General features: G+C 40.3%; 1 protein-coding gene across 1 annotated transcript in view; it reads left to right on the top strand.

The window, feature by feature from the left end:
* LOC137273305 (aminopeptidase B-like) overlaps nucleotides 1–12,154 on the top strand; it is a 38,199-nt gene that overhangs the window by 15,468 nt on the left and 10,577 nt on the right. Inside the window, exons 6-12 of the mRNA XM_067805862.1 lie at nucleotides 170–382; nucleotides 1,396–1,458; nucleotides 2,608–2,727; nucleotides 5,144–5,323; nucleotides 5,818–5,894; nucleotides 8,016–8,148; nucleotides 8,958–9,104. Coding sequence (XP_067661963.1) covers nucleotides 170–382; nucleotides 1,396–1,458; nucleotides 2,608–2,727; nucleotides 5,144–5,323; nucleotides 5,818–5,894; nucleotides 8,016–8,148; nucleotides 8,958–9,104 — 933 coding nt within the window. The remainder of the gene's footprint in view (nucleotides 1–169; nucleotides 383–1,395; nucleotides 1,459–2,607; nucleotides 2,728–5,143; nucleotides 5,324–5,817; nucleotides 5,895–8,015; nucleotides 8,149–8,957; nucleotides 9,105–12,154) is intronic.

Below are 12,154 nucleotides of genomic sequence, written 5' to 3'. Positions count from 1 at the left end.
TCATGAGGAAGGCCCAGATTCAATTCTACACATGGGCACTATGTGTGAAGCCCATTTTCCCTGTCTTGATGTTGCTGGAATATTGCTAAAGGCGGAGTGACACTCTTTCAACCCGATTTGACTTCATGTCACCAGTTTCATTGGTTCGTTGTGATGAAACTGTCTGCAGGAAAAGGCTCGAGCAGAGTTTGATGGTGTTGTTGAGGAGTTCATATCAACAGGGGAGAGACTGTTTGGACCGTATGTGTGGGGGAGATATGACATCCTCATCATGCCACCATCATTCCCGTATGGGGGCATGGAGAATCCTTGTCTCACCTTTGTCACACCCTGTATACTTGTTGGGGACAAGTCTTTAACAGACGTCGTCATCCATGAAATAGTAAGTGAATTATGTTTATTATATCATTATTTACTTATCACTGCCATGTAACTGGAATATTGCAGAGTGGAAACTCAAATCCTTGCAAACTATTGCTGACTTGGATAACAGATGTCACAGTATTCAAATTGCCTATATCGATGCTCATGCTGTTGATCACTGGATTGTCTGGTTTAGTTACGACAAATTATTTAGATTTTGTAGACTCCACAGCATACCAGCATGCAAGTGTGTTACAAATACTAGTATCTACATCATGACTACAAGATGATGGTAACTGACAGTTCTGGGTAATATTTACTTTGGTATGTTGAAAATAGTATTTGCATATGCAGTCAGTGTTAGCATTGTCACAAACATCCTTGATATCTCCAGGATATACGTTCTGATATATCTCCACTATACACTGGATGCATATTTCATTACCTCACGCTGCTGGTCCTGCATTTAGTCAGCTAAGCCTCCAATACAACCGATCTTGTCAGTCGCAACAAAAATAGCAGTTGCAGTGAAGGTTTGTTTCTGGTGCGATTCAGATTTTTGGGGAAATCATACAGACAAGTAAAAAATATGCAAGAACTCATTTTACATTTGCATCATTTGTTTAATTGGTTAGATAATTTAAAAAGTGAAAGTGAGTTGTAGTTGGTACACTCAACTTCCAAGCCATGGGAGGTAGCAAATTCATTGGGGCAAGCCATAGATGCATCCAGGGTATAGTGAAGATTTATCGGAATGTATACCCAGGAGATATTGAGAATGTAGCAGTAAAATATACCATGTATCACATTATCGATACTTGTATCACAATATATTACAAAACAACTGTTTTATCCCAACCAGTAATATATCTTTATATGTATGGCATGCTATGTTTAGTTTAGCTGGTTGAAACCAGATATAAAGTTGAATTGAGAAATCAGATAGAGAGGAGGTTCTAAACCAGATACAACAGGGAGGTAAGAAACTAGCTCTTAAGGGGAGGTAATTGTAATATCGTCTTATAATTGCAGTCCCACAGTTGGTTCGGTAATCTTGTCACCAACGCCACTTGGGGGGACTTCTGGCTGAATGAGGTATGCTTCCATTTTACCATTCCAACTATGTGTATTAAAAATGTATCAACCACTGCTCAGCATCTTGTTTTACCACTGTGACTGAATAAAAATGTGTTGATCACTACCCAACATGTAGTTTTACCACATTGATTGTATAGAAATGTGTCGACCACTACCCAACATCTTGTTTTACAACTCTGACTGTATAAAATGTGTTGACCACTACCCAACATCTTGTTTTACCTCTCTGACTGTATAAAAATGTATCAACCACTACCCAACTTGTTGTTTTACCACTGTGACTGTACAAAATGTGTCGACCACTACCCAACATGTTGTTTTACCACTGTGACTGTACAAAATGTGTCGACCACTACCCAGCATGTTGTTTTACCACTGTGACTGTACAAAATGTGTCGACCACTACCCAACATCTTGTTTTACAACACTGACTTTACAAAATGTGTTGACCACTACCCAACATGTTGTTTTACCACTCTGTGTTTAAAAAATGTATTGACCACTACCCAACACCTTGTTTTACCACTGTGACTTAACAAAATGTGTTGATCACTACCCAACATGTTGTTTTACCACTCTGACTGTATAAAAATGTATCAACCACTACCCAACATGTTGTTTTACCACTTTGATTGTATAGAAATGTGTTGACCACTACCCAACATCTTGTTTTACCACTGTGACTGTACTCAATACTCAAAACTCAATAACACCCGGAAATTAGCCAACACATGACGTTTATTGACATTGTAAACAAAAAAGTAAACCAAAGGGTTTTACTGTCTGCACTCATTTACATCGAGTACGGGTACAGCAGTGAAGTGTCATCTGCTGGCCGTTTCAGTTGGTTCCCATGGTAGCCTCTGGAGCTGCTCATTGTGACATCATTCTGACTTAACGTCACAATATGATTTGAATGACGTCACCACTGTTGATGATGCAACAAAACAATCGTTTGCGATATTTCTGTGTGTCAATATGCCGGGAACAGTCTTGCAGTTTCCGTAAATCAAATACCATTTGATCATGTTTTTCAACCAATCAGATTACAGAACACAGTGACTTTTGGTTTACAATCTATAAGTACAAATGTAAGGATTGATTCGGATACCTGTCCTCAAAATTGTCTTGTATTTCGATGGGCAGGGTTTCACAATGTTCGCACAGCGTCGCATCATGGAAGAGATACTGGGACGGCCATACACTTGCCTGGAGGCAAACACTGGACTGGCCCTGCTCCGGCTCCACATGGATCACTCCGGAGAGGTATGACACTCACACTAGGCTATGTTACTAATTGTACTGCTTGTGTTCACGGCATCAGTGTATGATGCTGGTACTACTGGGTTTGTTTATGACCTATGTGTATGATACTGTGATACTGCTTGTGTTCCTGGCCTGGCTGTATGATACTGTGATACAGCTTGTGTTCCTGGCCTGACTGTATGATACTGTGATACTGCTTGTGTTCCTGGCCTGTCTGTACGATACTGTGATACTGCTTGTGTTCCTGGCCTGACTGTACGATACTGTGATACTGCTTGTGTTCCTGGCCTGGCTGTATGATACTGTGATACAGCTTGTGTTCCTGGCCTTGCTGTATGATACTGTGATACAGCTTGTGTTCCTGGCCTGGCTTCATGATACTGTGATACAGCTTGTGTTCCTGGCCTGACTGTATGATACTGTGATACTGCTTGTGTTCCTGGCCTGGCTGTATGATACTGTGATACAGCTTGTGTTCCTGGCCTGGCTGTATGATACTGTGATACAGCTTGTGTTCCTGGCCTGGCTGTATGATACTGTGATACTGCTTGTGTTCCTGGCCTGGCTATATGATACTGTGATACAGCTTGTGTTCCTGGCCTGGCTATATGATACTGTGATACTGCTTGTGTTCCTGGCCTGGCTATATGATACTGTGATACTGCTTGTGTTCCTGGCCTGACTGTATGATACTGTGATACAGCTTGTGTTCCTGGCCTTGCTGTATGATACTGTGATACTGCTTGTGTTCCTGGCCTGACTGTATGATACTGTGATACAGCTTGTGTTCCTGGCCTTGCTGTATGATACTGTGATACAGCTTGTGTTCCTGGCCTGGCTATATGATACTGTGATACAGCTTGTGTTCCTGGCCTGGCTGTATGATACTGTGATACTGCTTGTGTTCCTGGCCTGACTGTATGATACTGTGATACAGCTTGTGTTCCTGGCCTGGCTGTATGATACTGTGATACAGCTTGTGTTCCTGGCCTTGCTGTATGATACTGTGATACTGCTTGTGTTCCTGGCCTGGCTGTATGATACTGTGATACAGCTTGTGTTCCTGGCCTTGCTGTATGATACTGTGATACTGCTTGTGTTCCTGGCCTGGCTATATGATACTGTGATACTGCTTGTGTTCCTGGCCTGGCTGTATGATACTGTGATACTGCTTGTGTTCCTGGCCTGGCTATATGATACTGTGATACTGCTTGTGTTCCTGGCCTGGCTGTATGATACTGTGATACTGCTTGTGTTCCTGGCCTGGCTATATGATACTGTGATACTGCTTGTGTTCCTGGCCTGGCTGTATGATACTGTGATACTGCTTGTGTTCCTGGCCTGGCTATATGATACTGTGATACTGCTTGTGTTCCTGGCCTGGCTGTATGATACTGTGATACTGCTTGTGTTCCTGGCCTTGCTGTATGATACTGTGATACTGCTTGTGTTCCTGGCCTGGCTGTATGATACTGTGATACAGCTTGTGTTCCTGGCCTTGCTGTATGATACTGTGATACAGCTCGTGTTTCTATCTTGGCCATATGATACTGTGATACAGCTTGTGTTCCAGGCCTTGCTATATGATACTGTGATACAGCTTGTGTTCCTGACTTGGCCATATGATACTGTGATACTGTGATACAGCTTGTGTTCCTGGCCTGGCTGCATGATACTGTGATACAGTTTGTGTTCCTATCTTGGCAGTATGATACTGTTGTACTGTGATACAGCTTGTGTTCCTGGCCTGGCTGTACGATACTGTGATACAGCTTGTGTTCCTGGCCTGGCTATATGATACTGTGATACAGCATGTGTTCCTGGCCTGGCTATATGATACTGTGATACAGCTTGTGTTCCTGGCCTGGCTGTACGATACTGTGATACAGTTTGTGTTCCTGGCCTATCTGTATGATACTGTGATACAGCTTGTGTTCCTGGCCTTGCTGTATGATACTGTGATGCAACTTGTGTTCCTGGCCTGGCTTCATGATACTGTGATACAGCTTGTGTTCCTGGCCTGACTGTACGATACTGTGATACAGCTTGTGTTCCTGACCTGGCTGTACAATACTGTGATACAGCTTGTGTTCCTGGCCTGGCTATATGATACTGTGATACAGCTTGTGTTCCTGGCCTGTCTGTACGATACTGTGATACAGCTTGTGTTCCTGGCCTGGCTATATGATACTGTGATACAGCTTGTGTTCCTGGTCTGACTGTACGATACTGTGATACAGTTTGTGTTCCTGGCCTGGCTGTACGTCACTGTGATACAGCTTGTGTTCCTGGCCTGGCTATATGATACTGTGATACAGCTTGTGTTCCTGGTCTGACTGTACGATACTGTGATACTGCTTGTGTTCCTGCTCTGATAGTGTAGTAGCGCTTGTGTTCATGGCCTTGATGTATTTAGGACCATCCCCTCAACAAGCTGAAGGTTGTTATTGAGCCTGGTGTGGACCCTGATGACACGTACAATGAGACGCCATATGAGAAGGGCTACTGTTTCGTCAGCTATTTGCAGCATCTAGTTGGAGATGTTGAGAAGTTTGACCAGTTCCTCAAGGACTATGTTGACAAGTTTAAATACAGGGTAAATGGACCTCATTACATCTATTCCGAAAATTTCACTGTAAATGTGATTTTAGTGATAAATGTGATTGTAGATGGATTTAAGAACATAAACATGAACTAAAGGATGAACATAAACTTTTGTTTTGTTGACTATATCTGCATGATATTCCTGTATATCATTAGGCCAGACCAATCATATTTTTTTGTCCTCAAAAAAATGGGGTGGGAAGGGGATGGAAAAATGTATAAAAAAATATAATCACCAATCCAAGTTATATTCCTTCTAAGTACTCAACGTGTTTTATCTAAAAATTCCTGGTAAGTTCACATTTTTTGCCAATAAAAGCATTAGGATTTTAATTTTTGAGTGGGAAAATTAATTTGTTATTTTTCTAATTCTTGAAACAGTAGGACGGAGGGATCTGTAAAAGAGGAAATAAAATTGGTCTGGCCTCAGTGTATGTTGTAATTTGTTTTTTGATGATTGATAATTATTTGTGGCATTCATTGTAGAGTGTGGTAGCTGATGACACGCTGGAGTACTTTCTGGAGTACTTCCCCAGCCTAAAGGAACAGAAAGTAGATCAGCGGTGTGTATGTAAACCAATGAAGGTCTGGGTTAGAATTGATCTTCAGCAACTCAAGCTTGTCTCAACCCTTGAAGATTTTGGTTATGATTGCAATCTGTTCTGTCTCCACTCATAAAGATTCATGTTAAAGTTGGTCATCAGCAATCCATGCTTGTCTCTGCTCATGAACATCTGGGGTGTAATTGATCTTCAGCAATCCATTCGTCACCACACATTAAGGCTCCCATTAGAATTGGTCTTCAGCAACCTATGCTTGTCTCTGCCCATGAACATCTGGGGTGTAATTGATCTTCACCAATCCATTCGTCACCACACATTAAGGCTCCCATTAGAATTGGTCTTCAGCAACCTATGCTTGTCTCCACCAGTGTATATCTGCATCAGAACTGGTCTGCTGTAACCATGCTTGTAAGAGACGACCCACAGGATCAGGTGGCTATGATTGCTTGGTTCATGCATGTCATCATGTCCCAATTGTGAAGACACATACCCATAAAACTGCTGAGTGCGCCATTAAGCAAAGAAAGAGAGAAACATGGCTACTTGTGTTGGTATTTATGGAACAAATTGTTCCCTGCACCCAATGCTTGTTTACAGAGCAAACAAGACATTTCTAATTTGAAACTGGAATTAGTGGTTTCAATACCAATGCTGTGCTGCACCCATAACGTACATGCAGTGAATAGGTTCACGGAGCTTGAAACAGTGTGCATGCCCGGAGTATGAGGTCATGAGCAGTAGTCTAATCTTGGTTGTGTACACAAACAAGTAAATAATCTACTCGTTACATAAAAAAACTTGTTGATTGTGGTAAGCATCCTCTGTCATAGAGAAAGCTCAATATCCGGTTTATTGACACCTATATGTCTTCCTGCCTGTCTGCTAAAGACAACATGCAATACACAGCTTCAATCATTGACCACTTACCTGGCTATACACCATAAACAAACTTAATTGATTTATGACTCGTGCACCTGAGTCCTGTCTCTGCCACATTATGTAATTAGGCAGGTGTGATACTTGAACACATGACATGTTTTTATGTCTGTGGGTTGCAGACAAACTACAGCCATCAGATGGCTGGATCTGACGGAAACTGGTGCGAACTCTTATCAGTTTCAAGTCCTGCTTTGTACTTGGATGAATGACAGTTTCCAGCCACGCAGTAGTTCACCATCTCTACTGAGATGATTTTTGATTGGATCGAACGCAAATTCAGAGAACATGTATTTATAAAACCCAACATCTCCACATACATTCTTTATGGATAACAACTTCTTCTAGTGTCTATAGTTTTATTTGACAGTGGTATATGAATCCATACTGAAACGATGCTTCAAGTACAATAAAAGAAGTTGTTATCCATTAAGAATCTTACTTTCTTGTGACTCGCCATACTTCTAAAATGCCTGCACACCCACCCACTTTGACTGGGTTGGGTCTCCCGAGGTCTTCATTTCGAAAGAAGTAAGCCCAAGTACAAAATATTGCACTTTTGAATTGGGATTGTACGCTTATTATCTTGTTTATTTGTGTTTTTACTAGCAGCAGTGTATATTATATGTCATGAATAAGTGATAATTGTGTTTTAATCATGTTTGATTTTTTGGTTTTATCTAACCTTTAACTGTCTACTAGTCATAATAGTGACAAGCATGAAGTCATCAATTACCACTGATAATTCTGTTCAACCTGTTCATCAATCCAGCTTTATGTCTGATGTGTATTACCCAGAGTTACCTTTGGAGTCATATTCAGTCATGTCAACATGGTCAAGCTTAAATCAATGTCGATTTTGTCGAGACTGTACATGGTGGTAAAGAAACCAATACACACACACAAAATATATGATATATATTATGTTTATCTATCCAATGTGTGATCTATATGCAATCACATAACACTCGTGAGCTTAAGATCTCATAACTTTTCTCATAGCAGTCGAACCTCTTGTACTTTAACATAAGAGGTATGGATACTACAAGAAAAGTTACAAGACATTAAGCTTAAGAGAGTTGTGTGAAACAGGGCCCAGGTTTCCCTGCCATCTGTTGTTACTCCTGTCTTTGACCATCGACTGTTTGTCTGTAACCACCTGACAATCTACAAATCTGTTGACAGTGAAGGGTTGGAGTTTGACCGATGGCTGAACACCTCTGGCTGGCCACCATATGTCCCTGATCTCTCAGCCGGCAAGGAGCTGACCAGCCCAGCCGAACAACTGGCTGATAACCTGGCAGGGGAGATAACTGAGGTACAGCAACATATCAGATATGTGTACCATCAGATGATGTATATTGTAATTGCTTCCGTACATATATGCATTCAATACACATACAAGCCACTAGGGAGTATACAACTCTTACTACCACTATTCGCACCGAGTTCATCCTAACTGTGAGTTATACTGTTTACAAATGCCGGCTGAATTTCTCCATTTCTTTTCAAAACAGGGTATTATATTCCCCGAACGTTATATATCTCAGTATATTTCAGTGAATTACTGGTAAGGCATTGGTAGATAAAGCCCTTTCTTCGTGATGTGATCTGCTATTATTTTACTGTCTACAGTACTCATCAGTTCCACATTAACATCTGAACAGTGAGCTTTAGGGTTAGAATTGATCTCTATTAACCCATGCTTGTCATGAGAAGCGACTGGTGAGATCAGGTGATCAGACTCACTGGCCTGGTTGACACATGTCGCTGTATCGTAATTGCATTGATTAGAGTTCATGCTGTTGATCAGTGGATTGTCTGATCCCCAGGCATGATCATATAGACCACTGCTGTATAGCTGGAATGTTGCTGAGTGCGGCATAAAACTAGGCTCACTCTCACTCAAATGGAAACAATTGTCTGTGTGACTTTGTGTTCGTGAGAAGATTATGTTCATTTCCTTGTGACTCCTCCAGAAAAGGGGACTCCCCACTCACTCCCCAAACCCTGGTTGATTTACCACGTGTAGTGTAAAGCCCATTTCTGAAATTCTTTCTGAGATATTGCTGGAATATTGCTGAGAGGGTTGTAGGACTAAACTCACTTACTCACTCACTCCCCCAGGAGAGTTTCCATGACGTCAGTTCCTGGAAGAGCTACCAGTTGCTCCACTTCCTTGACAAGTTGATGGAGAAGCCTGCGTTGAAGGCCGAGACCCTGGCTGCCATAGCGGATAAGTACCCTCATCTGGCCAAATCCCACAATGCAGAGGTCAGTTGGTAGCGTAGTCACTGCAGCAATATTATCAATTTGGACTTTCTGTTCCTTTTTGTTCCTGTTGTTTTTTATATCATTGGTTTTCAGATATTTAGGCCAGACACATTTTTTTCTTGTTTTACTGATCTGTTAATTTTACCCACTCAAAAAATAAAATCCTTATGTTCATATGGGCCAAAGATGTAAGCATACAAGAAGTCATTTTTTGACTGATTTATGTCTCCTATACACTTCATTAATTGCCAGAAGTAAAATACCATTATCTCATTAAGGCCGAGAGATACGTATGTGCGGCAAATTCATTAGCTTCTCACAGCGAGAGCCGCATATTGGGGGTAATAGAAAGCACCTCTCATTCAGCGAGAGACTAGCATATGCGTTTTACACTTTAAATTTGTACTGTGAATATTATTTCAATCAATTTAGTAGTAATGATGAAAGATTAGCTTTTCTTATGAGAGAGCTTACTTTCTGTGTTAATCATTTATTAATGTGTTTTGATAACAATTGCTTGCAATGTCGGGGGCTTATACAGGCAAATGAACACGTCTGTGAGAAAGGGGATTATGAGATGTTGTTGCAGGAGATAAGTGTTTGTTACTTGTCATTGGGAGTGAATACTACGATACTGTGTTTGCACATTGAATTAACGGTGACAAAAACCTTCTTCTAAATTAAATCATTCATTCATGCGTTGTAGTAATTCATTTATTGAATTGTAGACATAAATATAGCAATACTGTATTATACACATGGTTTGTGTAGATTTGAAATAAACCAAGTTACTTATTTAGACCTAACTCATTTGCGATTATTGATTTTTAAAGTTGACAATAATGTATAATCGAATATAACTCTTGCATCTACTCATAATATACATATATAGTACACATAAACCATACAAAGGTAACTGGGGCATTGTTCAAGCTGTTTCAAGTTGATTTGAAATGTGATTTTTCAACATAATTTACCTGAGCATTGTGTAAGAAACGTTTGTATTTAATCTCTGTAATTATCTTATCCAGTGTAATGATCACGTGTATCAGATCCATAGTCAATAAAAGGAGGATAATATATCAGTTATGGAATTGATGCATATAATCATTCGATCAGACAACACTAAATGAGATATATGAACACCTCAGTCATTCAACCTCAAAATAACAGCCTCTAGCAGAATGCATGTACGGGTAAAGTTTGGTCCCATGACAAGTGTAAAACAAATTAATTCGCTGTTATATCATTGGACAACCTGTTTTGTGGAGTCACACCCATTGTCAAAATATAAGTATGCCCATCTTCATAAATATTTGGGGAGATTCAACTGCAAGTGTGTACATCACAATAAATCAGTATCATGTAACTTTTTATCCCCACGGCATGTAATGTAAGGGGATATAGTCGATGCCTTGTCTGTCCGTCGATCCGTCCGTCCGTAAGTCCGTAATCATTTTGTGTCTGGAGCATAACTCAGAAACCGTTTGATATTTTTAGACCAAACTTGATAGATATAGTAATCTCAGCCTATGGTTGTGCCTTTTGCTATTTACAGATTTTTGGCATTTATATTTTTTTTGTTTTTCCATAGAACATTTTGGTGTTAGTCTTATGGTGGGGTGGGCTTTGTTTCCGGAGCAGAACTCAAAAAACGTTCAATATTTTTCTGCAAAACGTGGTAGATATATCAGTCAGAATCTAAAGTGGTGCCTTTTGCTATGTACAGGTTTTTGTGATTTATTATTTTCTTGGTTTCAGTGGAAACGTTTTGGACCTAGTCTGAAAAGTGAGAGGTGTGTTTCATTTCCAGAGCAGAACTCAAAAACTTCTTAATATCTGTTAGTAAAACTTTCTAGATATGTGTGGCAGACCCCAAAGTGGTGCCTTTTTGGCTTTCAAAGATTTTTGTGATGTATTATTTTCTTGGTTTCCATGGAAACGTTTCAGACTTAGTCTCAAAATGGAGGGGTGGGCTTCGTTCCCAAAGCACAACTCAAAAACCATTTCATATCTTTCAACAGATCTTGGCAGATATATGAGACAGATCTTGAAATTGTGACTTTGCTGGTTACATATATATGGCATTTATAATTTTCATGAATTCCATGGAAACAATTCAAACTTAGTCTAAAAAAACAATGAGTAACTCTCAGATTATTTATCGTTTCAAACATGTTGGGGCGGGGGGGGGGGATATGTTATCTTCTGATGACTCTTGTATGAATTCTATAATACATGTGACCCGTGAAGGTCCCGGGGTAGAATAGGCCTTCAGCAACCCATGCTTGCCATAAAAGGTGACTATGCTTGTCGTAAGAGGCGACTAACGGGATCGGGTGGTCAGACTAGCTGACTTGGTTGACACATGTCATCGGTTCCCCATTGCGCAGATCGATGCTCATGTTGTTGATCACTGGATTGTCTGGTCCAGACTCAATTATTTACAGACCGTCGCCATATAGCTGGAATATTGCTAAGTGCGACGTAAAACTGAACTCACTCACTCACTATAATACATGTACTTGAATTATGATATTTATTTGTAACAATGTGCAGATTATATTGAAATGTTCAGCAAGCCATTATATTTGATGTACAAGTAGTGTGCACAAAATGTATATGCAAATAAATGCTATCTCTACTCAATGGTTGGATTGGGTTATGCGGGGTAAAAATAATCGGATTGTAGCGCTTTGAGCGCTTTAAAGAAAAATATACTCGTCAAAGTGCTTGTTTGTCCTACGTGTACATTTCAGGCATCCTAACGATTATGTATGTACACGATACACAAACTTTTTCATGATAGCTAGAGTTGATAAAGCCAAAATCCAGAATATTGATTGGTCAACGATGTAACCAATAGTCAATCTGTATCCAAGCTGTCTAGTGACCGAACATGCTCTTCAGAAATTTAGCACACGCCCTATCACCTGTCATTTCCTATGTGACAGGTATCTCATGATACAATTGGTCATAGATAACAAATCAGCCACTGTATTGAACTGTTGAGATACACAATGTCCTATTCGGGAACTTTGATGACGCCC

This window comes from Haliotis asinina, chromosome 2, assembly GCF_037392515.1.
Source record: "Haliotis asinina isolate JCU_RB_2024 chromosome 2, JCU_Hal_asi_v2, whole genome shotgun sequence".
NCBI classification, from domain to species: Eukaryota; Metazoa; Mollusca; class Gastropoda; order Lepetellida; family Haliotidae; genus Haliotis; species Haliotis asinina.
The sequence above is the reverse complement of the archived record's forward strand: the minus strand, read 5'-3'. Positions and strand labels throughout refer to the sequence as shown.